This window comes from Chelonoidis abingdonii, chromosome 24 (genome assembly GCF_003597395.2).
Source record: "Chelonoidis abingdonii isolate Lonesome George chromosome 24, CheloAbing_2.0, whole genome shotgun sequence".
Lineage (NCBI taxonomy): Eukaryota > Metazoa > Chordata > Testudines > Testudinidae > Chelonoidis > Chelonoidis abingdonii.
Window position 1 is genome coordinate 16,799,000 of NC_133792.1, and position 27,741 is coordinate 16,826,740.

At 39.0% G+C, this 27,741-nt stretch overlaps 1 protein-coding gene across 1 annotated transcript in view; it reads right to left on the reverse strand.

Moving 5' to 3' along the window:
• Positions 1-27,741, reverse strand: part of AK8 (adenylate kinase 8) — a 109,943-nt gene that overhangs the window by 80,232 nt on the left and 1,970 nt on the right. Inside the window, exons 2-5 of the mRNA XM_032779218.2 lie at positions 20,765-20,849; positions 16,574-16,623; positions 13,970-14,080; positions 5,749-5,817 (exon numbers count right to left, since the gene is read on the reverse strand). Of these exons, the coding sequence (XP_032635109.1) occupies positions 5,749-5,817; positions 13,970-14,080; positions 16,574-16,623; positions 20,765-20,849 (315 nt within the window). The remainder of the gene's footprint in view (positions 1-5,748; positions 5,818-13,969; positions 14,081-16,573; positions 16,624-20,764; positions 20,850-27,741) is intronic.

Below are 27,741 nucleotides of genomic sequence, written 5' to 3' on the forward strand. Positions count from 1 at the left end.
TTGAGACTGGTGCATAAGGTTCAACAGCCCCTCTCTCAGACAGCCATTCATAAGGGTGCAAATTCGCCACCTAGCAACCTCTACACTAGACTTCTCTAGTTCTGTAAATTCATTCCACAACATTACATCCCAACAGCACGAAGATTTAGGTAATAGCCAGTGGAGCTTTAGACATCATGTACTAACCCTATAAGATGAAACAGCCGCATATCAGCTTCACAAGTCCCTGGTTCTAACATAATGCTTGCAGTAAGTTTTCTGTGTATGCTGTAAGACCTACCCACCTGATCCCTTGCAGTCCTAACTACATTTGTATTAGAGGAACACACAACATACAGCCTCAGCAGAGCTGTTGATCAATAAAATTGTACTCCTTAGAGGATGCCTGTGACATCTATAAACCTGTGAGTGTCAAAACAATGGCACAAAAAATTCTGTATTCCTACTGTCAGTGGGATGAAAGCTGTGCAATTAATGCCAGCCCAATGACACCATAAGGAGAAATAAAACAAACATCTGGTGGTACTATGGTCCAGCACACTGCTTCTACAATCTAGTAACATCTTTAGTATAAAATACTGACTTATGTTATGAGCAATATACCATAAATCTATACAAAGAATTCAAAAATCTACAGTCCACAATATTAATTGTATGAGATTTCACTTAAAAAGAGTAATAAAAATGCACAGATCCTCTTTCGTATGGAAACTGAACATGCACAAGAAGAGGACATCCACACATTTAGTCACTGTTGATTACAGTACCATTATACATTCTTTCGAGAGCTCAGTGAACTTATTCACATCTAACTGAACTAGTAGCAAGCACTCCCTTTTTGCTCAGCTTGGCTTATTTGGAGATGTCTGTAAGTTTTTATTACCCCAAATGTCCCATCACTGCAAGCACTGGTTCAGTTCTACAGGCAGTAACAATAATGGGAGTGACAGGATTCCAGGCAGATGCTGGCATTTTAAGCATGATGACGTCCTACTCGGAGCAGATCTACATGCTTAAAATGTCAGTAGCTCAAAGTCCCTTTTCTTGTCTCAAGCTCCGATCTTTGCCACAACCAGTGGAGCTTGAACAGCAGTAGCAACTGTGGAAAAATATGGGGCAAAAAAGTGTAGCGTGCACAGGACCTCTGGAGAAGAGTGGAATTTGTCTGCATATTGAAGAATGTCAACACCTATCTTAACAGCACCACAGTGAACACATAAGAAACTTATCTGTTAAAAACATGTGCTTCAGCAAGAGAGAATATGGTTTCTGTGAGGGATGGGAGCACATTACAAAGGGTTTAGAAATACTCTGGTGTTTTTGAAAAACTCCGAAACTGAAGAATTATTCACCAGTAAACAGAATCTGCTTTCAAGGCCTTGTCTGTACATACTCTCTTTCTCTAAAATTTCCCACCATTTCTACCACCAATCACCTCCACTAGTGGTGACAACAGTGGAAACACTGGTGTACACAATGCACCAGCAGCTATCATTTCTGACTGACCATGGTTAAACAACATGCTTTTTAAAACACCAGTGGCAGCCTGTAACTTTGTCTATACTAGCGACCCCATCGCTTCCACCGCCAGTGGAGTTACACCAGTGGTAGCTATGGTGGCAAATCTGAGTAAAAATAAAAAGCTGGTATAGACACTCCTTTCTTTGATAATGCAAGGACAGTGTGTCTAGTGGTTAGCATTCTGGACTCCTGGATTTCATTCTGGGCTTTGCTGTGTTTTGTAATTATTTTTATTTCAATCGGTTTGGCCTCTGAGAACAAGCAAGAAGTTCCATCTAGCACTTTATAGCCATCAGGTATCTTACCTCCCAGTCTCCTGGTCTAGCCATTAGATCACACTCCCTGCCTTCCAAGTCAGAATTGTGTTACTGTTATTAAGTGGCATGATAAGCATGCTGATTTTACTCAACTAGAGAAATATTAAAATGTTCATATCCAATTGTGGGGGCAACAATCGTACAATAAACTGAATCATTCCTTGCCATAGAATTGCCACAGATATTTGACAGTCTCATAGCATACTTCGATCTAAAATTTTGGTTGTTTCTATTCCCTCATTCTGCTCGGTTTCAATTACACCCACAGCTGACAATATTGGTTTCACTTGAGTTCAACAGTTAAATTATTTAATTTAAATTACCATATAAATTTACAAGACACTGTATGTGTAGTTGGGTTTTTAAAAACATTCTACAGCTACACAGAAAGGCTTAATTCCAGCGTGTATTTAGTCCATTTATGCAGATACAGTAAATACCACCAGATATTTGGCCTGAAGGGATAAACATCTATCACCATTAAAAAAAAAAAAAAAAAGGCAGATCATCTTAAAAAAGCTCTAAGAGAAACTAGGCAGACCCAGATAATTCAAGCATAATGATTTGCAATGCAGAAGTTTAATTCTACTTTGCAAATTCAAAATGAACAGATAAATTATGGATTAAGGCATACAGTATTTTGTACAGGAAAACTGACACCCACTTCCCAGACATTTAGGTTTTTTTCCCAATCTCTTTACTAATTTCTCTCTAACAATTCAAAATGATTGTTTCAAATCTTCCAGTGGTTGAGAGATGGAGAGTGTGCCATGACATTCTAAAATGCAAAGAAAATGGGCCATTTAAGAAAGGAGCGAGGAGGGGAAGTCTTATACATAATGAACTGAAAAGCTATTCCATAGTTTTTTCTGTCCTGGACTCGTACCACTATAGCATGAGGGTTCAAAGGGGAAATAACAGCTAGATTTAGGGAAGGAGCATCAGCTTGAATTAATAAAGTTGTGCCTTTCGTTATAGATGATGTAATTTAGCTATCTGGGGCCTGATTCATCATTATGCTACTCCAGTTTTATGCAGCTGTAACCCCATTGATTTCAAGGGAGTTACACTGGCATAAATCTGGATTAACGTAGTGGTGAATCAGGTACTTGGTCTACGAATTTCCCTTTGTAAAATTATGGTATATATTTGTTTGGGGTTTTTTAATACATGGTAATTTGGAAAAAAAATCTTATTGAAAGGTTACAAAGCATACCCTGATTTTTTGGATGACTCCAGTCTCCTTAGTAAATACATATTTAGCTAAATATATATTAAGGTGTTTTAAACCACTTTATTTCTAAAATATGTAGAAATAATTTAACAGATTCACAGATTCCAAGGGAAGAAGGAATCATTTTGATTATGTAGTCCAAGGGCAGGCAACCTATGGCATGCATGCCGAAGGCGGCACATGAGCTGATTTTCAGTGGCACTCACACTGCCAAGGTCCTGGCCTCCAGTCCAGGGGGCTCTGTATTTTAATTTAATTTTAAATGAAGCTTCTTAAACATTTAAAAAACCTTATTTACTTCACATAAAACAAAAGTTTAGTTATATATTATAGGCTTATAGAAAGAGACCTTCTAAAAATGTTAAAATGTATGACTGGCACACAAAACCTTAAATCAGAGTGAATAAATGAAGACTTGGCACACCACTTCTGAAAGGTTGCCAACTCCTGCTCTAGTCTGACCTCATATAACAGGCCATAGAACTTCCCCAACATAATTCCATTTGAACACCTTTTAGAAAAACATCCAATCTTGATTAAAAATTGCCAATCATGGAGAATTCACAATGGCCTTTGATAAATTGTTCCAGTAGTTAATTACCCTCACTGTTAAAAATGTACACCTTCTTTCCAGTCTGAATTTGTCTAGCTTCAACTTCCAGTCATTGCACTGTGTTATACCTTTAGCCGTTAGATTGAAAAGTGCTTTATTAAATATTTTTCCCAATGTAGGAAATTACAGACTGTGATTTGTTTATTCCTTTGATGCCTTCTCTTTAGATTTGAATGGAATTACTTAAGGAATAAGATACAGCACAGTGCAATTAATGGTACCACCATGTGGCCTTCTGTGAACTGCAAATAGGTAACCATAGTGTATTAATGTCATTTTTTGCATTTGATTTTCTTTTTGTTATTTTTTTAGTTTCCACATTACCATTTAAATGGTTGCATGTAAACACTTAAGTTCAGACTTCATAGTGGTAATGGAGTGAACAATGGGACTGTGCACACTTTAGCTGTTGCTCGGCTGGAGAGCATTTTCTGCCACAGGACAGTACCACACCACTTACTATAGTGGTGCCACTGAAAATCAGCTCATGTGCCGCCTTCGGCATGCATGCCATAGGTTGCCTGCCCTTGGACTACATAATCAAAATGATTCCTTCTTCCCTTGGAATCTGTGAATCTGTTAAATTATTTCTACATATTTTAGAAATAAAGTGGTTTAAAACACCTTAATATATATTTAGCTAAATATGTATTTACTAAGGAGACTGGCTATATATTTGCAACAAAAATAGATAGAAAAGTTAACACCACCTGTGCCACAGAAATCTACCGTCTTAAAGAACAAGGTAGTGGCCCAAGTATGTGGTATCCATTGTTTGGTGTCACCTGTGATGATGGGTCCATGACATGTTATAATCATATTCTAGCCCCGGGTGTTTAAATGTGGTTGGTTTTGTAAAATAAACAAGGCCTCTATTTTTCCTTTTAAAACAAAGGCCTAGAATTTGCAGAACATTACAAAATGCAGTACAAATCATGGAAACATGGGCTACATGACATTTCTGGCACTTACAATTATCTCCTGTTCCTGATGTTAAGGCTGTGTTAGGAGAGGATTTTTCAGTATTTCAATAAGACATTATCCCAACAGTAGTGGCTGTCTTTGCATTACTCAATGAACAAACCAGGCAGTGATGTCAAAAAGGGACAAGGTTTTATTAAATGGCAAACCTCAACATCCCTATGATGGCAGGAAGTGCCATCTGCAGGTGGGTAAACTGAAGCACAGTTCAGCTGATACACCACAGACTGCATGAATCTAACGTAGACTGTGGTTTGTACACTCGTTTTAGAAAAGTGCACCATATACTGCACAGTCTGTGTTATGGCATAACTTAGAAAGAGGCTTTATACCCAACAGACTGTTATGGCTCTAACAATCTTAATAATGGGCTGATTATTGACTCAATAAACCATAACAGCTTCTGCTGAACTAAAGGAAATACACAAGAGGGGGTTGGGCTTTCCTTTAGTCCAGACTCAAAGCACTCAGTTTGCCCAGTATTAATCTACTTCAGAAGTTTCAGTTTAGGACACCCTACTTACATTTATGAATTCCTTGCCCCCATGGGCATATTCAAGCATATTCACTTGCCCATTTCTGCAACCTAATAATGAACTTATTAATTATTACATAGAAAAGTGTATGTTCAAATACAGCATTTCCTAGCATGGAGGGGGAAAAAAAAGATAAGATGAGAAACAGAGGAGATTGAAATGAAATGATAAACATTAGGGCTCTTTTCCCTCACCTTCAAGGGGAGTTAAAAATCTAAATCAATATATTGATTTTTATGTATTTTCTGTTTATCTGTTTTGTCCACTATAACTCTGCCAGTTGCCCCAGGCAATCAACAAAGCTATGCTTGTTCAGCCTTTGATCATCTTGCTCCTATACTATTAGCATATGCATACTCTCATCCTCCCCTTTATCCTGTTACTAAAGCTCCAAACTCCCTCCACGGATGTTCAAGAAAGCAATTCGCTCCTGAGCCCCTGTTGATTTGCCCCCATTCCCTCGTCTGCTCGGGACTTGGAATGCTAACTACTGTGTGTGAGTCGTGTAAGTGCTTATCCACTGGCCCTCCCAGGAGCAATTCTTACTTGTTTGATGCAGTCCACGTTTGACAGACGCTCCTGGATCAGACTGGCCCACAGTGCATTGGGAATTTTCTAAAGAAAGAAGAAAACAAAAAACAAAAAAAGAGAGAAAGGCTGAATATTCACAGTGGAGTTCAAAAGGAATTTTATCATGAAGGCACTCTGGCTAAAGGTGGACTGAAATGCCTTAAAATAAATAAATAAATCAAACTGAGACCCCCAAATCATTAACACAACATATATGTTGAGTTAAAAATAACAGAGAAATACATTTAAAAAATAAACTAAATGACTTTTTACTTGCCAAGCACTGAGTTCATGGTTCTGCATTTCCCCTACCAGGCTTAAACATGTCACGAACATGTAAATGGCCCCGAGATCCGCATTTCTACTATTGTGTTAGGCCAGAATCCTGCAACTGAAGAATAACCTTCCACTGGTGAGAAGTCCCACTGACTTCAGTAGAATTCTGGTCTATGTGCTGCTTTACAGGACAAGGTCTGTGGCATTAGTGATGTTATCAGCTGTAATATGGGACACAAAGAACCCTGAACTCAGCACTGGCAATCAGGGAGAACCTGATTTTCAAATATTGTGTTTTATAATCTTATATCTCTGCATTTTTTACATACATACCCTGACAATTTCCTGGGTTCTTAAAACAGTCCTTTATATTTTTCCCCAAAGCATTTCTCCTTTTAAATTAAGGGTAGCAATTTGCAAACATATCAGAGGAAAACAAATACAAATATCATAGGTTCATTAATAAGAGAAGTGGGAGACAGGAAATTGACAATGATTCTAAAAAGCTACTGAACGTTTTTTTAATAACGAGGAAAAAAAGATGAAAAACATACAGACAGTAAGAAAAAATGAAGAACGCTTTTCAAAAAAAAATCTATACTAATTCACTGGGTCTGGATGGTCTGCAACACAGATTACTAAATGAATTATTTGCTAACAAATGTACTGAGCTACTGACATTGTTATGAAGCCAAGGAAAACTGGAGAAACACCTGAGTATTGGGGGACACAAATAGGACATTAACTTTTCCAAAAAAAGAGGAAAGGACAATCCTGGTAGTTACTCACTGAAAAACTAACAAACTACTGTTCGAATAACCAAACAACTCTCCAAGAGGAAAATAATCTGTAAGCACCTACAGAATAATGGAACTACAAGCAATAACTAGCATGAGTTTATAAAAAACAAATCATGCCACACAAACATGGTCGCTTTCTTCAATTAAATGTTAAAGACTTAGAGGGGAAACATAATGAAGGATCCTTCACTCAAAGAAATTGGATATAGAAAAAAATATCTGTTAGGCCACCCAGTGCATCCTCTGGTAAACCAAGACTGTTTCTTACCATATTTTGTCTAGACCTTAACTCAGTGTAATTTTTAATGCACTGAGCAGTATGGGTTCCACAACTTCCCTTAGGAGAATATTCCACAGTCTTGTACCTCTTGCTGTCAGGAAAGTTTTCTTGACAATCAATTTGAATTTCCCTTTCTTTATTTTATCACAATACTCCTAATTAATAACTCTTTGTATCTCCCTAAATAATGTGTGGTGTGTACGCCACATATCGGCAGACAGTTATCATGTCCCACCCCACAAATCTCTAGTTGTTAGTCAGACAAATTAAACATTAACAAAAGCTTTTCATCCTTCCTCAAAATTAAAGCCCTTCAGCTCCCTATTCCTTTCAGTTACTCTTATCTGTACTCTATCCAACTTGTCAATATCTTTACTTTCTGGCAATATTTCATAAGAAAATATCTTCCACGTCCGATAGCAGAAGAGATTATATCATTCGAGATGTTTGGTGATTTTTTTTCCTAATATTTGTTCCATTGTTTTACTAGGTTTACTCAGCAGCTATTGTCAGAAACACCCTTCTTTCTTTTTCTGAAGGCTTGTACCACAGTTGTATTTCTCCATTATTTTAGTGCCTCCCATTTCTCCATGGCTTTTCAAAAATAATGAATAATGGTTTGGGAGGTTCGTTAGCTAATTACTCTGACTCCATAAATGAGTCTCATTCTATCAGTGTTAAGATAACTATTAATTATTAAATTACTAGGGCAATTGCTCTTTCTTTTTACTTAAAAGTCTTAGCTGACTGAGTATCCTCATAAAGGCACTGTACACTGGAAATTTCTTTTTCTTTGGAAATTAACATATTAAGCCTTATTTAGGTCATCCAGACTGGTGGATCTTAAAATCCCTTTCTCCCACTTCTTATTCACTAGGGGCCTGATCCTACAATGACCTTTACACAGGCAGACCCCCAAAGGCCCACACAGAGTTCATTGCAGGATAAGTACCTTAATTTTGCAGTTTTCCAAAATGTACCTTGCAGAAGTCTAAAACCCTCTACTGCTCAGCAAAACCACTAACTACTCTGCTAAATTGAAGTAGCTCATGGTCCATGGTACCAAGCTCCCCCATTAATTCTCACAATCTCATTAAGTTCCCCATTATTGATAAGAACTAAATCCAGGATTACTTCTCTAGCTGGATATTCTACTTTCTGACTCAAAGTTATCCTTCACCTAACACAGGAAACTCTTTGATTATGTGCATTCGATGTTTGTCGTTCCAAACAAACATTTACAATCACCAGTGGGTTTCCCCATTCCTTGCTTTCACCACACAATCTGATGGGTGTAAACCTGAAGAAGGTTTAGTTTTGGGGTATTTTTTTGTCCTTCTGATTGAGGATGACATAATGGGTATAACTAGATGAAAGTGAACAGAAAATTTGGCTGAACATCAGGAAAGATTCCCTAACAATGATCTCTGTTAGATCATGGAAAAATTCCCAGAGGAAATGGTGAAAGCTCCATTATGCAAGTCATTTAAAATTAGATGGACAAAGCATTTAAAAATATACCACAGAGAACAATGCTGTCCCGGCTGGGGAATAGCCAAGATGACCCAATCAGGTCTTTGTTATCTCTAATGTCTCCAGTGTCAATCGTTTTCCTAATATCAGTCATTCACGAAGCAGCATTCAAGCAGGTAAAAGAGAAAAAGTGAAAGAAATTGCTCTGTTTCTTGAAAGTCGGCAGGTCCCATAGGGTGGTGCGTCAAAGCCTCCTGCAGCCTTTCACTGTTGGAGCCTGGGTCTGTGGCTTTGAGTCTGTCACCTTCCAAAAGTGCGTCATGCTGCTATCAGAAACAGCTAGTGTCTTACTGACTTCTTTGATGTGTCACGTCAAGAGAGGCTAGCAACTGCCAGGGGGTCCACTCTACTAAGCCCTGCCAAACCAATTTAAACCAAAATTATTTTAACTTCTTTCACTGCAGTGGTAATCTTAGCCCGCTCTTTTGACCAGAATTTGCTGGAGAAAAATAATCAAGAGCATACGTATGGGTGCTGCACTTTATCAGCACTCAAGCCAGATCTTTCTGAAGACTATGGCTCAATTCCAGTTTAGTTTCCTGGTCAGTGAAGTTTTCCCTAAGCAGTAGTCTACAAAATCACCACTCTGCTTAATATTTTAATAGGGCATATTCAATCACTACACTAAAAATGGCCAAATCTGATAGATAGCATCTGATAGAACACAGTTATTTAGAGCAATTCCTTGCTCCATCACAACAAAATTACTGTAGGAGTTAACACATCGGTGTTATTACCAAAAAATCCCCAAGTCTATTATGTTGTTAAACATCCTCCCACTGAACTATGATCTCAGACACTGGTGCACATGCATGGCTGGTAATTGGGAAACTGTATTCCTACCTGCTACAGCATTCTGAGCCTGATCCAAAATCCATTGCAGTCAATGGACAAACCCACTGTTTGGAATGTTAGACTTTCCTAAAACGGTGATGTGGTTTTTGCCTTTAAAGACAAAAAAACATTTATGTATACATGGATTTGATCAGGTCTATCCATGATTCTACCTTATTAATGATGAGTATTGTGTTAGTCCAATGACAACATAATGCATACTCTGTGCATAGTCTTCCCACAAAAGCATTTGAGTAAAACCCTTACAAATGCTTTTTGATTATAGTGAGGGAACAGGGATGTTCCCTATATGTTCCAAACGAAGTTTCTTCACTTTCTTATTGCAAAAATGTCTGCATCTAGAAACTTCAAACTTGGCTTGTTTTATAATTCTCCCTGAGGAAAGAAAAGCATTCAAGTTTGAAGAAAACTGGTTTAGTATTTTAGAAGTCATAAAAGTTTCAATTCAATTCTAGGCTGAATGCTGTGGAGGGGAAGGACTTTTGGCAGAGACTTCAGCTGAAGAGCCGTCACATCCCTTGCCTACGGGACCTGGAGATCCTGAGAGTTGGACTGAAGGTCTATGGCCAACGGAGCCCCAGGGAATCTTCCATGCTGAGGAGCCCAGAGACCCTGATGCCCCAGGGATTGAAGCTTCTGGAAGCACAGTAGGAAGTGAGCCAGGGAGGGTGCACGAGTGGTATCTCCCACTTGAGTGACATTCCCTGCTGACCCAGTAGTGGACCACACTGTTAGGGCCCTGGGTTGGGGCCCAGTGGAGTCAGGTGCGCCCGGGCCCCCCTACCCAGGTACTGGCTGATAGGCCACATTGCCCTGAATACAAGGGCCACTGTAATTGACTCTGGCCGCTAGGCCGTGCTGCCCTGAATGGAAGGGCTGCTGTAATTAATTCTGGCCACTGGGCTGCCCTGCCCTGACCCCAAGGGCAGCCATATTGTCTCTGACCTCTGGGCTGTGCCGCTTTCAGCCTAAAGACTGTCAGGTTGACTGTAACCATGGTGGTATCACAGCTCCACCCTGGCCCAAAGGAGGATAGGGTGTGCATACCACGCGACACATACATACAAAGATTAAAACATTTTCTATTTGTTCTTTTGTAGTGCTTTGTCCTGGAACAGATCAGATCACTGGGCATGCAAAGATAAGGATGCCTCTGTTTTTCTTCTCTTCTCTATTTCTTCTGTAAAAGCACAGGGAGACTATGCCGGTGCCGACTCACAACAGCAGAGCAGTTTTAAGTAACTACATAGTATGCAAATATCTGCACTACAATTTGCTACAGTCCAAAGAACAAACCTTCAAAAGGCCCTAAAACCAATAGTTGTTTCAACTTCTTGTTTTAGTCAGTTGAAAAAAGAAGTAAATCTTTAAATACTTAATCATTAAACTTTACTAGAGGAATAACCTGAAGGTGGTTTCTACTGTATTAACATTGTCCTAACTAGAGAAGAGGAAATAATTTGCAATGATTTATCTAAAAATTGAGCCTCTACTTCCTTTCATGGAATATTTGTTAGCAGATCATGATTCTCTCAAATTTATCCAATATTAAAAAATATTTGACTTCTTTTTTGAATATTTGTAAATGTGGATTGATGACAGTTGGCTGTCACTATTTGAGCTCATTAGTTAGTGCCAGACCATGGGTCAGCAAATGATTGCATGTGCAAATTTAAAGTTCAGTTTCTGAGAATAATCATACATTTAAAATCCCCATTCCATGAACTACTGGGCCAGTAAAACTCAAATGCTCAAATTTTCACAAGAAGCAAATGGGCCCAAAGTGAACTTACCAAAAAGTTTGAATAAATATTTGTGGAAATTTTTTTGCAATACGTGTCTACCCCTAGTTACAATACGTAGGTAGGCTGAGTTAATGAATGCCTGAAATTTTTGGCCTTTGGGTTAATTTAGCCCTGGTTACCTCATACACATGAAGTGAAATGATCACCTAAATAAATTAAACTGCAATGAATGATGTTCAAGGTGGATCTTACAAAACACAAGCTCATTTCATTTATTAAACTGCCTTGGAGAGGACTGCAATTTTTTAGTGCCCAGTTGTATATTGCGCTATATGAACTGTTCTGTATTCTAGTCTCTGCATACCCACCCTTTTCTTCTAAGTGCTAATGGGTGTTAAGTATGCATATCGGATCAAATTTACCACTGGAATTATGGCCAATTAAGCCAAAAATGGGTTTAGGCCATGGACAGAAGGAGTGAACAAGGAGAAAAAAAAATTAAAAAAACCAAAAACATAAATCTTTGAGGGTGATATTCTGGCCACAATTAAATCAGTGTCAAAGCTCCCATTGACTTCCTTAGAGCCAGAATTTCATCCTTAGTCATAACACTCATATATGAAGAGTCAAAATCATGCAAGGGAATTGGAAAAATGATTTATGAAAGTCATCCCTCTAGTAGCTAACATCCTACAAACAAAGGTGTAAACAGCACAACACTAAAGCACCATCAATTTCAGCTCTCAGATGCTCTTTGCCACCTGATTAGCCCTAACATCTTTGGCTTTCATCTTCTACACCATCAGCGTTTTTAAATCAAGTAAGCCCAAAAGGACACCCTTGAAAGTGCTTCTCTTCAGTCTGAAATATGTTAATAATTAGAGTAATTAAACCAAAGGGAATTTTGTTTTAAATTTCCCCTTTTCTAAATTGAGTTTCATGAATCTAGTAAAATAATCTTTAAAAAAATCCTTCAATCAAATTATTAAAGTTCATTTTCTCAGTAAAAGCCATTTTTACACCAACCTATTCTATCCCAGTCGAAAGCAGATGTTTTGCAGGTAGTCTCAGTGATTTTGATGGACTTTTTCCTCACAAATCTTCAGACCAGGAGTTCTACTCAAGGCGTCTCCAAACCTTACTCTTTGATTCAATGTAATAAATATAGTCTTATTTTTATTTTTTTTGTGGAGGAGAGGGTAAATGGGGTGCTGACCCGATTTATTCAGGATATCCTTCCCCCATTTCATTCTCTTCTATCTTCACTAGCTGTCAACTCTGCAGGACTTACTTCACTGACCTACAAGGCAAGTAACTCTCATGTCAATACCATACCTCAAATCAACTGGCAAAAATGCTCATTGAACAACTTATTTCAAAAAATCTTCCACAAGATGTTAGGGAGGGGGAAAGAATAGCTCCAGAGCACTGGGCCATAGATGATGGGTGGAAGGATTAATGAATTCAGAGCGAGTAGTGAAACAAATGCTCTTCTGAAGGTTGGTTGAAGCATTTAAATTTGGCCAGCCTAAGAACTGGGTATGTCTACACTGCTATGTAAGCCCAGGTTAGTAGAACTTGAGTTAGTTAACCTACAAGATCCTGGGTTTGGTAACCAAGGGCTTCAGCATCTAAATTCAACTGTAACCCCAGTTTAGGAACCGTTGAACCCTGGGTCCCAATCTGGGACCCCAGTGTCTACGCTGCATTATGTGGACCTGAGTCCAACCACCCCTATCCCAGAATTCCTAATGCCTTCCCAAAATGTGGCCACTCTAGCCCTTTGTTCAGCTGCAGTATGGGAAAACTTGACTGTCCACCAAACTTGACTGTACAGAGGACAAAAAAAGTCGGCCCATGGGATTGTGGAATACTTTTGGTGGACTCTGAGAGTGAGTCCAGTCTAGCTGCATCTTCACTACAAAGCAATATGGTTGGAATCCTAGGTCCTGGATCAGAGGTTCCATCCTCATGGGACCCTGGGTTAGCATGAATTGTGTTTAGACGGAAGGGGTGTTAGGCGTGAGCCTGAGTTTGAACCCTGGGCTTACGCTGCAGTATACACATACCCTAAAAGTCCTCCTGATCCTGCTGCTGCCTCCTCAGCCTGAGCGCCTCTTGGGTTTGCACTCACCAAATGACTGGATTGGCACACTACTCTGAATTAGTGCACCAAGTACATTATTTGTGTCGTGCTACAGAAAAATCAACCCTACATAGCTAAGTAGCTCTGTCACATCAAAGAAGTGTTCTCCATGAACATATCTTCTGGAAGTATTTTGTACTGAAACGGACCCCAGAGAATAGTGCTTACTTAATGGAGATCATCAAACATGCTAAAACAGAACAGGCTTTCTCTTGTGAAACCATATAACTCTTTAACCAGTACAGTGCATATCCAGAAATGTATTTCCAGTATCTAACAGGAATCTAATGTTAAGGTTTTCAGTCGCTGCCAGTCTCCCATCCCTGTCTGTGTCATAGTATATTTTTATCTCTGTTCATGTTATTATATGTAGCAAAAAGGTTATTTTATCCCTATGGAAACCCCTTCACCTACAAATTCATACACTCATGTTCAAACCACCATTGATGCAAAACTTTATACTTTAATCTGATCAAGTTGTCCACCATTTGAAATCATGACAGTATCATATAATTTGTCTTCCGTAATGCACAGAGCTGGTCTGTTACCTCTCCCTACTTACCTGTCCTCTCTCTTGAAATGCCTTCACTTCTTTTGTCAGCTCTAATGTTTCTTCCAATAAAGTCTCCTGAGTGATATGAAGGGTATTCAATTGTTTACAAAGCCACGTTGCCTGGGGAAAGAAATGGGGGGGGGGAAGATGGGTGCAAAGAAAATATGTTTTCAGAAGCCCCACAGAAAGCAAAACAAGTCAGTATTTTCCTAGCCTCCAATTTAGACAAATAATCCGTAACAGTAAGCTTAATAAGTACTCACATTGCAGAACAGATGCTTTGTTAATATGGAATTAAGGTTGTGAATACTTATCAGGAACTTAATGGGAAATAAAAGAATGCTGAAATTTTCAAAACCACATATACTGAACAGCCAGGAAAATTTGAATTTAAGGTAAAACTTAAAAAAAGCAGAATATGAATATGCATTGTTAAGAAACACATAAACAACCTTAACTCTGTATCCATGCCCCTAATGCTCCATCCAAATTAATGGCACAACCTTATGCCTGCATGACATCTTTCCTGGCTTAGAAAGTAATTAAATAGGTTTCTAATACCATAGATAGACATTGAAAAATGAGCCATTACACTGTGACCATACTCAGTATAATTTGTGTAATACCCACCCACTCCATGGTCACAGGCTGTCCTCCATTCACAAAATGGCAACACCAAACACCTACCTTTTACACCTCATAAGCACAAAGGTTCCAATCCAAGGCTCACTGAAATCAAAGAGAGTATTTCCACTGACTTCAGCAGGTTTTGGACTAGGCCCAAACATCTCACCTAACCTCTTTCTCACTTTCCCAATATAGTTTCCTATATACACTTCAACTCAGTTATGTAAACCGTGAATATCAGTCCAGGGAGGAATTTTGTAAAAGGTGTCTGGAGTTACAGACTTCTTAAACTCTATGGATGAACCACCAAATTATAAGACTGAACCTGAGAAGTACTGAGCATCGCCAACTCCCACTGACTACATAGGATTTAAGATGTCACCCAGACATCAGGGGTCAGGAGCCAACCACGAAGGCATATATAGGGTTGAATAGGGAAGCTGGCTGTAGTATACAACAATACCTGTCGAACAAGTAACTATCTTTCAGGTAGGGTTCACTGGATGGCGGGGATATCAGGACAGAATATAGATAATGTATGGTACTTTAATTCTCTAATTACATAGTATTGTTTAACATTTTAATTTAACTTAATTTATTAGCTTTTCAATGTTTTTTTTTGAAATTCCACAGTTCTTTTAAAGTTTATTTCCTCCCTATTTTACATTTTTAATATGTATTTACAAATTTAACACCATTTTCACAAAGTTTTCTTGACTGGGAATTTCATAAACTCTTATAATCGTGTCAAGGGATGACACCAGTACCCTGCCATATAATGGAAATATATATTACATAGAAAATAAACACCAGGCAATTTCATTATTTTCAGTGGCATTGCACCCGCGTAAATGAGTAGTATTGGCTCTGCAACTGAACCAGTTAACAATTTTGTTAATGATGCACAGACCAGATCAGAATCCAGCTCCCTATCTCACAACTGCACTATTTCTGCACTGCCAAAAGGAGAGGGAAAAAAAAACCACTTTACAAACTTATTTTTGTCCCTGAAATTTGCAAATGTGATTTTAAATACACACAGAGAAGTGAAGCTGTTGAGAAAGGTGCTAACTGTACATAGACCATTTCTTTGGCAAGTTTTAACTGCATCTGAAAAAAGTTTCGAAAAAATAAAAATATAAATGGATGTTAATTCTGAAAGCATAAAAAGCCATAACTGTTTTTTTGGAAAATACACTGTTATACTGTAGTCCTATAAACTGTAAACCTTTTAGATCAAAAGCAGTTGTGATAATTAACCCATTTTAAATTCTATGTGGCTCAATCCCCTTCTACCCGTCCCACCCACCACACACAGATACACACAAGTAGTAGTACACTAAGAACCACACTTTCAAAAGTGGCCTCTAAGTTTGAGTGCCCAACTTTAGACACTCAGGGTAGAATTTTCAGAAGTGCCTAGGTGATTAAGGAACATTAACTTTTAACAGTATTTGTGCTCCTAAGTCACATAAGCACTATGAAAATCATATCCCTCAAGCCTGATTTTCAGAAGTGCTGAGCACCCAGAATTCCAACTTAATTGGGAGCTGTGGGTGATCATCACCTCTGAAAATCAAGCCCAAAACATCTAAAATTGTACACCCAAAACTTAGAAAACACTTCGGAATATTTGAACCTAAGTGTCTCAAATCCATAAATGTAACAAGCCTGCCAGGTTGTTTTGTGTAGACACCCCTCCTTTCTCACATTTTTTCAGTTCCTCTGTTCTGAGGTGCCAGTGCTTCTGTCTAATCTAATCTACACTGTCTGTCTGTCTGCCTGCCTATCACTGCGGTATCTAGGCACAGGCCAAAACTATGGCCCACAAAAGCCCACAGAACAGGAATAAAAGTTATTTTTATTCTATTGTCACAAGATTTTTAACTTCTAAATATATAATTATTCTAGCATAACTGGACAAGAAGTTCTAATTTGCAAACATATGGCAGTGCAGTGTTATAACACTTAAGGTAATATACTTACAATAGTGGTTTTTCCAGAGGCGGGTGGACCAAGTATACAAATTCTTGGAACTATAAAATAAACATACATGAATGTCAAGATGCAGAAAGGCAAGACACCTTTATTGTTTCTCCATATTACATAATATACAACATATGTAATTATACTGTAGTACAGTTACTTCACTGGGACTTCTGCTTGAGTAAGGACTGCAAGACTGGGGGACCAAGCTAGTCATGACTAAGTCTCAATTTAATTTCCATAGTTAACACATTTAAGACTCTGATTTGACAAGATACTTAGCACATATCTAGCTTTAAGCACAGACAGCTTATTTGTAACTCACATAAACAGGGGATAAATACTGAATACTTGTATTTCTAACTTTGCTTTTTATTCCCAACATGTTGAATGGTTTCGATCTGATGCATCTTACAGTATTTTAATTTTGTATATGCAGTATGATGGTCAATTTCAACGTGTATAGTTTCTTAATTTACTACTTTGTACTAATAATGCATTTCCTTTTCATTTTTAGAAAATGAAACCCGAGTAATGTAATTTCAACTCACACCTTTCTCTAGACAGGTTATGTCATGGATCAAGAAGGTTTATACACTGTAAAATGGGCACTTTTCTTTGCTATTGCAGATAGCTACCTCGTGGGTAGAAATAGGAAAAAAATGTATACAGAACATTTCTCAGATTATCTGTGGGATACTAAAACTTTTCATAGTCACAAGAGAAAATGGGCTACTCCACATTTCTCCTCTATCCTTTTATCCACTGCCCTTCATTTCTCTAGTCAGCATTAAGTTCCATTTTCTTCTCCTTTTGTGTTTATCTGCTGCATGTCAGTGTCCCTTCCATGCAGAGGGGATGCAAGATGAAAGGAAGGAACAAGAATTACTTGCCATGGCAGCAACCTCTTTTCCCTTAGCACACAAGTTCCTGTCTCATCTCTGCTAGTATTTACTAGTGCTATAGCTGTACAAGGTGATCTAAAGAATAAAAAAAAATGGATAAGGTTCCAGTCCCAAGAATTTACAATCATATAGACAACACAATGATTATTCTCATTTTACAGTGATGTAGGGAAGGATCAGTGGCGTGAAAAAAACGAGGGGAAATATCACTTGAGAAAGATTTGAGGCTTTTCTGCATGCATGCATTTTGGCTGTGATCCCTTGAATTGCTACATTAACATCTTGGGTATTTCTTTTCACTTTCCATTGTGAGGAGAGAAGGAATCAGGCTTGAGAGCAGTGACGGATAGGTATTTATTGGCAGTAGTATGGGTTAAAGAAGATGAGTTGGGGGATCTATCCAGCCAAAAACCTCTCCAGGTCATGACAACAAAAAGGAATATATTCTCTGATCTCGGCAGACAGGAAAGGATGGGAAACGTAATTTTATGAGGACCTTCCAAACACTCAGGAGCAGCTGGGGAGGTGTAATTTTTAAAAGTTCATAAAACCCAAATTACAGCTTCATCTTTACAAAATTATTTGACGGGGAAGGTTTAAGGAAAACTCCCCCCATATTGGTTCTTGCAAGCGCAACAGAACTAGTACACAGTGTCAAAAAATACTTTAAAAGGATACATCGGCTGTTTTTATCACCTAATTTCTTTCAAATGTAATGTGATTAAATCCTAGTTTCTTAAAATCTAACACCTTGAAACTCCAGCCCGGTACTGAGGAATTATTTATAAACAGCGTCATAAAAGAGTGCTCGGGTGCCAACACTAATCAACTTCTTCAAACCACTTCAAAGAAAATCAAAAAACCTTTCCATCCACAGATCCTTTTGAGGTTTAACTAGGAGCATGATTTAAAATTCACAAGAAACCCCTTAGGTATTGAAGCTTTAATACACAACTTTCTTGGACAAACGTTTGATGAAAAACGAAACGTACCATTATATACACCATATCATGCTTTAATATTGCCCAGGGCTACTGTAAATGCTCACTTTGTACTAAATCTAATTTTCTCTCTGCTTAGTGGCTGGCAGCAGATGAGGCAGTGTAATGCACTGATTTACTCATTTGCACACTTGTAAGAATCTTCTAAGGCATTTTTCCCTAAACATATGACACCAGGGCACAACCAGAGCATCACTGTATGTAACGTTTAACCCTTCAGATCAGCACACAGTTAATATTAAACGCTTGAGGTCTACACAGGCAGATAAATGAACACCGAGAAATCTGTATAACACCTTTTGCTTTGGTAATAAACCACATCTCAGTGTTGAATCTTGAGATGTTACAGATTTTACTTTTCCAAGCAATCTTAATGTTTAGCATTCAGGTACAGTTTTAGGGGGAACTGAATTATTCCTGATACAATGCAAAAGGATGGACTGGACTCAGTAGGGGTCCCTTCAAGTCCAAATGATTCCGTGATTAATATTAATGCAAAAAAAATCACTTCTCTTGTAAGGCAACTTCTCTGTCGAACCCATATATACAGAAGTATACAATACAAGACAAACATTTTTCCAGAATTTTATAACATTTCATCATAGGCATGGCTATATAAGAAGTACTCACCAAAAAAAAAAAAATGTTACTTGGATTTTGGAAACCTTTTATTAGCACAAACCCAGATAAAATGTATAAAACTGACTTATTTGCATTAAAAAATAGCTTAGTCATCACATTGTTCTAAAAAGCTAGAACAATCACATGAAAGAACAATACCACATAGCCGTGAGTATGAGAGCCCAGTCATCTAATATTTGACCCAAGAGCTTCATCAGGATTGTTGTAAGTTATAATCATTAGGTTTGTTTGTATTTTGTAAAGAGTGCTTTAGATCCTATTATTAATTAAAAAAAATTTCTGACTTCACACCTGGGATAGCTGCAATACCTTTTTTCTACATCTCTGTTTGAAAATTTCTCTGGGGCTAAAACTGTCTAGCGAGGCAAGATCATGAAAATTCATCACTTTACTGATGGCTCTAATAAGGGTTTTTTCTTCTAAAGGGTGAGCACCTTCCACCATGATCAAAAAGTAAATATCAACTCTACTACAGATTTCTCTTACATTGTTTTCCATAAAATTTACTTTTAAAACAACATTTAGGCTTTAATTTTAATTGGAGTTCCTTCCACGTCTTAATAGATTCTTTCAAACCACAAACAGATACCAGTTTTTCATTTGACAAACAATTGCTGTGGTTCTATCTTTAGCCTCTTATTTTACTGAAGTCATGAATGGCAACCTGCTTGATTCTGTTCAACTAATACCGTGGGGTTAAAGAACAAGTCTTAGCTCAGTGTGATGGAGATTTATCAGCATTTTATAAAATCCGATGAAACTCCTCAACTGTGTACTTTCAACGGGGCTGTAAAACAGATCAGATTTCTCATGCTGCTCACATCAGAACAGGCTGGACACAATTTGCAGGATTTGATTTTTGCCATTTAACCACATTTCAATCGACATCCATCTGATCACTAAGTAGAAAGAACTCTTAGCATCTCTTGTGATAATGATTTCATTGATGCTGCAGCAGAACTTTCATAATGGTTTACTATGGTTTTAAAGAAACATCAAAGCAACATGACACCAGCTACTCCTGACAGCTCATGCGGAACAAAATTATAGTTCAGTTGTGCATCTCCAAATATAATCTGCCTAAGGGTGAACAGTTTGTAAATCAAATAATTTGATTGAGTGAACATGCTTTTATTGTGCAGAATACATACTTCCTATTCAATTTATCAGGTTTTGTTATACACATGGGTAGGCATGCTTGCTGTTCCTTCCTCTGAGATGCCACTGAGCTGTGGAACTCATAACAGTAGCAAGTAACTAAGTACTCAGAAAAACAGAGAAGCTGCCAGCCCAGGTAGAATGGGAAACCAATTGTACACCTGACAAAAGGGGTAATTAGCGAGTTTAAAGACAACAGGAAATATCAGATGGGGCACAGAAAGCATTAATAATTGATACACTAGAACTCTTTGTTATTCCCTTAGAGGATTTCATTTTTATAACTGTTTAAGTGCATTTTTATTAGATTATCCACTAGAAAAGAAATTAAAAATATCTTACCAATAACCATTCCAAATCGCTTACAAAAATTTGAGAGACAGGCTGAAAACTTTTATCCACCATTTGCCAACTGAAGTAGAGCTTCACAACAATGGTTTATAAATTATGAGTTGAACTACATACGGTCTTTCATTTTCACTTACCATGATCATTGTCTTGCTTTAAGTGGCTTATCATATACTGGATGGGCTCATCAGGTTTATGGATTAACAACCCTTCAAGCATGTTCTGAAAAAAATAGGACAGACTCAGCAGGAAATTTAACACAGCCATAGTCATAATAACAAATAAATAATAATAATAATGATGATGATGATATTTTGCATTTCTATAGCAATCTTTCATATGAGGACCTCAACGAGATTGAGATTCATTCATCTTCATAAATTCCTGTGAGGTAGGAAAATATGAAGCTTATTTTAGAGAGGGCCAGACTAAGTACATAGAGGTTAAAGATGATTTGCGAAGGAAAATAAATGGATGTGGGTCCCTTTTATTATTTCTGATGCAGCAAGAAGGTCTTAAAGATATGGGGGATGACATTTATTTTATTTACAACCTCCCACCCTACCCTTACTTGATTTATCTTAAAACTATCAAGAATTTCACGTATAGTCTTCCCTGTTCTTGCTGGAAGGCTTCTTGGAGAATACAGAAATGTGGATTGTGAGCTCTCTCAGACCTTCATTGAAAGCGCAGGATGTTGACATACTTTCTCCCAAACATTTCGCAGCCAAGTCAAGGCAGTGTTAATACAAAACAAATTTAAAAATAAGGACTTGTGACTACTGTAAATAAAAGTAACTTTCCTTCTTGATCAGTTTTCACGTCCTCTTTCGGTCATAATCGTATGAGTTCTCCAGTAGCCTATAAGGCTTCCAGGGCAGACAAGACCTGAATTTCTGTTGTAAAAAACCCTGCCTTGAAAAAAAGCTTTTTCAGGTCTTCTTCATACATCATAAAGAACCAAAAAAAAAAAAAAAGAGAGAGAGAGAACACAAACTTCTTTCCACCACACCCATCACCTTGCAGGTCACGTTTCCACTACTCAGGTTCATACAGGATCTGATCCAATTCCCATTGAAATCAATGGGTATCTTTCCACTGACTTCAGAATAAGATCCAGGAATCCTAACTTTCAGACACTCTTACTGTAACTACACAGCACCACTCCATCACAGCAGATAAGTCCATAACTGGACCTACATGTGAAAAATTACTCTAATATTACTCCTTAGTTTTTTCAGTGCTGGAATTTTACGGTGATAGAGTAGTGCATATTATTTCTGGTAGCAAGCAACAATGCTCAGGAGGTTAGCCTATAGGAATATAGGACCTAACTCAATAAAACCTCCTTCCATTTTCTGTGATACCTAAGGACTGGTCTACCCTAACAAAGTTAGTTTGACAGAAGTTTCCTCGCGTCAACTATTTATTCATGTGTCTACACTCAATGTATCTCCCGCTGATGTAAGCACCCCATTCTTGAGAAGCAGTAACACCACCTCCCCAAATGGCATTGATTCATGGTTGATGTACCATGGTTAACACAATGCAAAGTAGACATTGCGTGACATATGTCAACCTTACCACTCCCCCAGCAGCTGTCGCACAATGCCTGACAGTGATCGCTCTGATCACAATTGTGAACTCCACTTCCCAGGTCATGGAGACCGGAAGCCAATCCTTCCCCCTCCGATCTCTGTGTATTTTTTAAATGCCATTTCCTGACTGCCAGCTTGGCGAGACACACCTAGCAGCTCTCCCCTGTTGTGTGCAACTTTCCGGCCAACCCTGCTGGCCATGGTTATAGACATGCTCCTTGCCTCTAGTATCCAGGAGGTACTGGATCTCCTGGGCTGAGGACAGAAGAGGCTATGCAATCACAGCTAGAAACCACTCGTAGAAACATGGACATTTACAGAAAGATTGCACAGGGGATGAAAGCAAAAGGATATGACAGGGATCAGCAGCAGTGACATGTAGAGGTAAAGGTACTGCAGCAGGCATATCAAAAGGCCAGGGAGGCCAACAGTCAATCTGGTGCTGAGCTTCAGACCTGCTGCTTTTACACGGAGCTGCATGCCATACCAGAAACCCCACCAGCACCCTGCGGAGCACCATGGGTTCCTCAGTGGAGTCCAAGACCAAGGCTGTGAACAAGGCGGGGGAGAGTCCAGCTATGGGTGAGCCAAGATCTATTCAAGACTCTACCGCAGTCCTGCCAGCCAAGCCCAATCTGAGGGAAAAAAACAGGATAAGCACATGCATGTGTTCCCCCATAAAAGGTTTAAATATGAAGATGGTACCCAGCACAAACCCAAGTTAGCAGGACACAGGTATCCGCTTTTCACTGTTTCACTCGTACGAAAAGACACAGACGTACAACAATCAGAAGTAGAGTTATCTGCTTTTCATTCCCTTGTATCGTTAGGTTGGGGTGTGGTGAGGTGGAATGGTATGCTGAGCAGTTTATTTATGTGTACAGGGATATCCCTTATAACCTTCTGAGGGATCTCAATGAAACTTCCATGGAAGTACCCTGGAATCCTTTCCCAAAGAATATGAGGAAAGGCTGCTTTATTTCTCCCTCCTCAGTAGGATACTTTCCTATGCTACTCTGCAATGACTTCAGCAGGCACCACTGTGGTAAACAGGCTAGCAGATAAGGGCCTGGGCAGCTTCAGGACACCATCAGCAGCTGTGCTCTCTGTACCTTTGTTAGCCTCAGGAGTGAGATAACAGCTAAAATCACCACCACCTGTGGAAAACAGCACCTGTACACAGTGCCACTGCCCTGTACTCGTACTCATGGAAACAGGGGCTGAATTTTTTTTGGTTTACTTAACCAAATGACTCACTCTTCACCCTACCCTCTCCTCACCCTCAGTAAGCCAGACTCACTATGGCTGCAGTTAGACAATGATGTTGTGCAGAGGTGCACCAAAGCTGAGGTGTCTTGACTGAAGCATATCTGATTTAAAACTTTTATGAGAATAGGGGAAAGGAGTTCTGAAACTTATCTTTTGCTTCCCTTTGTGACTGTAAACACAATGATACATCTGTCTGTTTTATCTGTAGCTGCTGCCATTGCCCCATTCACACCTACAGAACGCCTGACTCTGATGAGAAGAAAGAAGCAGACTTGGGAGGACATGTGCAGTGAGATCCTGCAAGCCAGTGCTTTCTTGGACCACAAGCAGACGGTTTGGCAGGTGAATATAGAAGTCAGCCTGGAGAAGGAAAGAGCAGACAGGAGAAAGGACTCGGAGTCCCAGCAGGAAAAGGAGAGGGAGATGCCCCAGGATATAATAGGGCATCTCAGGTAGCAAATGCAAATGCTGCAGACTCCTGTTGTCCTACAGGTCCAACAGTCAAGTGGTTGCCTCCCCCTGCAATCAGTGGAGAACTCCATTTCACCAGCTCCCTACACCCCCCATGGCATCATGGGCCACATCTTTATCATTACCACTCCATGCCAGGGGACAATAACAAAAACCACAGCTTCACGCATACTGGCCTGTGAGAATCATGGTTGATGTATGTTTGGCAGAAATGAATTGAAATTGCTAGAAAACAATCATGTCCTTCTAATTTTAAAGCTCTATTCTGTTTTATTTTATAAGTTTGCACTGTAATGCTTTTTAACTGCACATTACTCTTTACACTGTTTTTGTTACACGATACATTTTTATTTTTTCAAAATAAATTAATCTTCATAACATATACAGCATACAACCTAGTGCTATCAAAAAACACACAAATTGTAGTTGAACAGGATCACAGAATTCATAGGTTCAGTGCAAAACACATTGTAATAAATATAAATGTCCAGTAAGCAGTGTGATATTCATAAATGCACTCTACAATTGCAAACACCCCCCAAAACATCAGGGCCAGGCAGAGCACAGTCCAGCACAGCATACTAACGTTGCTGACTGTTAAAGTGATCTTTCAAAGCCTCCTTCAGTGCCTGCATAGCTCCCTGTTGAGCTCTTGTATAGCCCTGGTGTCTAGCAATTCAAAGTCAGCAGACAGATGCTCCACCTCTACCTTCCCCCTTTGCCTCACAGACATTATGCAGGACAAACAGGCAGCTATAACATTGGGATATTTTTCTCACTGAGAGCTAATTTAGTGAGTAAACATTACCAGTGTCCCTTCAATCCACCAAAACCACATTCAATTATCATTCTGCACCTGCTGAGCTGGTAGTTGACTCTTTCCTTGGAACTGTCAAGCTGGCTAGTGTAAGGCTTCATAAAATGGGTTCCTCAGGATCACTATTGGCATTTCATCACCACAAATGGTAATCTGCCAGTCAAGAAAGAATGTCCCTGCTTGCAGCTTTCTGAACAGTCCTGTGTTCTTAAAGATACACACGTCATCCACCTTCCCTGACCAGCCCATACTGATATCAGAGAAGTGTCCCCGGTTACTCACCAATGCTTGCATAACCATAGAAAAGTAGCCCTTTTTCTGATGTACTGTGTTGCAAGGTGGGATGTGGCCAAAATATGGATGTGCATGCCATCTATCACCCCACTGCAGTTTGGGAACCTCACAGCTGCAAATCCATCCACAAAGTTGTGCACATTGCTGAGAATCACAGTCCTGCGTAGCCAATTAACCAACTCCAAAATTATTTCTGACTAAGCAGTAGCAATCCAGTGTTGCAAGCAGGCACAGTGCAATCACTACTTGTTTTTCAAATGTCAATGCAGCTCTCATTCTGGTGTCCAGGCTCTGGAGGGCTGGTGTGAGCTTGGCAGACAGATCCAAGAATGTGGCTTTTTGCATCTGGAAGTTCTGCAGCCTCTGCTTTTGATTCCCAACCTGCATTGTGATGTGATCCCACCAGTCTGTGCTCATTTCTCTGACCCAGAAGCAGTGATCCACCACTTGCAGCTGCTCCGTGAACATCATCAACCTTGAATTGGTTTTGCTATGCCCATTAGCACTCCCTCCTCAAAGAAATCATCCTGTCCCCCACTGTTGCCATACTTCCTGCGGCTCTGCAATTACCTGAGGATCATATGTCCTGTGTTTGCAATGTTCATGACGATAGAGCAGAGCTGTGCGGGTTCCATGCTTCTGTCAGAGATAGCAGGCAGCGATAAGTGCCATGAAGGTTTATGAGATTTTAACAAAAGGTCTGAAAATTATGTCATAGGGATGGCATTATGGAATGGTGTGAAAGTTGCATGATGGGAACTTATCATAGGACTGGAAGGGACCTCGAGAGGTCATCTAACCCAGTCCCCTGCAGTCATGGAAGGTTTAAGTATTATCTAGACCATTCCTGACAGGTGTTTATCTAACATGCTCTTAAAAATCTCAAATGTTGGAGATTCCACAACCTCCCTAGGCAATTTATTTCAGTGCTTAACCACCCTGACAGTTAGGAAGTTTTTCCTAATGTCTAACCTAAACCTCCCTTGATGCAATGAACTTAAATTGCAGCTTGTCCTATCCTCAGAGGTTAAGAACAATTCCTCTCTCTCTTTTGTAACAACCTTTTGTGTACTTGAAAACTGTTATGTCCCCTCTCAGTCTTCTTTTTTCCAGATTAAACAAACCCATTGTTTTCAATCTTCCCTCATAAGTCATGTTTTCTAGACCTTTAATAATTGTTGTTGCTGTTCTCTGGACTTTCTCCAATTTGTCCACATCTTTCCTGAAATGTGGCTTCCAGAACTGGACACAATACTCCAGCTGAGGCCTTATCAGCACAGAGTAAAGCAGAAGAATTAATTCTCGTTTCTTGCTTACAACACTCCTGCTAATACATCCTAGAATTATGTTCACTTTTTTTGCTAGAGCATTATACTGTTGACTCATATTTAGCTTGTGGTCCACTATGACCCCCCAGATCCCTTTCCGCAGTGCTCCTTCCTAGGCCGTCATTTCCCATTTTGTGTGTGTGCAATGATTGTTCCTTCGTCCATGGAGTACTTGGCATTTCTCCTTATTGAATTTCATCCTATTTATTTCAGACCATTTCTCCAGTTTGTCCAGATCATTTTGAATTATAATCCTATCCTCCAAAGCACTTGCAACCTCTCCAAGCTTGGTATCATCCACCAATTAATCCTTATCTCCCAAAGTTCTGTGTGCAACTCATTTTTACACTAATAAAATCTCGCATTCAAAACCTTCCTATCTAAAAGTAGGAAACATAATGAGCCTTAGTTACACTTATATCCAAAATCCCATTTATCCAAATAAATTCCACATCTCCTGTTCCATTTTGATAAACTGTGTGTGTGAGGGAAAGGAATCTACAGCATATCTGCCTGACTTTTCACTATTTATGCTGTTTAGCTTTTGAATTTTATCCAGTTTGGACAATGAAAATAAACTAACTAGTTTAACTTGCAAGTTCTCATGCTGCAGTGTTTGAGGAACAAACACCACAGGAAAATATTTAAATCTCAGGAAAGAAAATTGTTTTCATTGGTATTACAGCGTAAATACATGAAAAATATACTACGTTTTTCAAAAATGATTTAAAAAACTCGAATTTGGCACCTAAGTTTACCTGATAGTGATTCTTTAAAGATTATAAATAACAAACCCAGAAAACTTGCAAAGTTATAATGACACATGGTTCTTTGAGCTGTTGATGATTATTACTTCTATGATTCTAAGCCTCGGTGCTGCAATCACTTATGCACAAACTTAATTTTACTCGCTTGTTTAAGGTTAGGTAGATGCATAAATGTTGAAGAGTTGGGGCTATTATTTACAGGTGTGTTTGTTTGTGCCCTCAGACGGCTAACAAAGCTGTGATCTGAGCAGATCCAGATTCGTTCTTAGCAGTCCAGGAAGGATTTGCTGTGATGTGTAGTCATGCTGGTGTTTTTCACCTCTCTGGCATGCAGAATGAAGTTTTGCTTTGAAGAACGAGTTTTATACACCATTCCTCATACTAAGTGGATCTCAAAATTCTCACTGAATAACCTGGTTAAGTTAGCGAGCTAACAAATAGCAGAGACAGAGAAAAAAGGCATATGCAAACGAGAGAAAGTATGTTTTGGGGTAAGATATGAGAAGAGATGGTCTTCATAACTCACAAAATAAGGATGTGAAAAATGTTAACACTGGTATGTGTTATGGC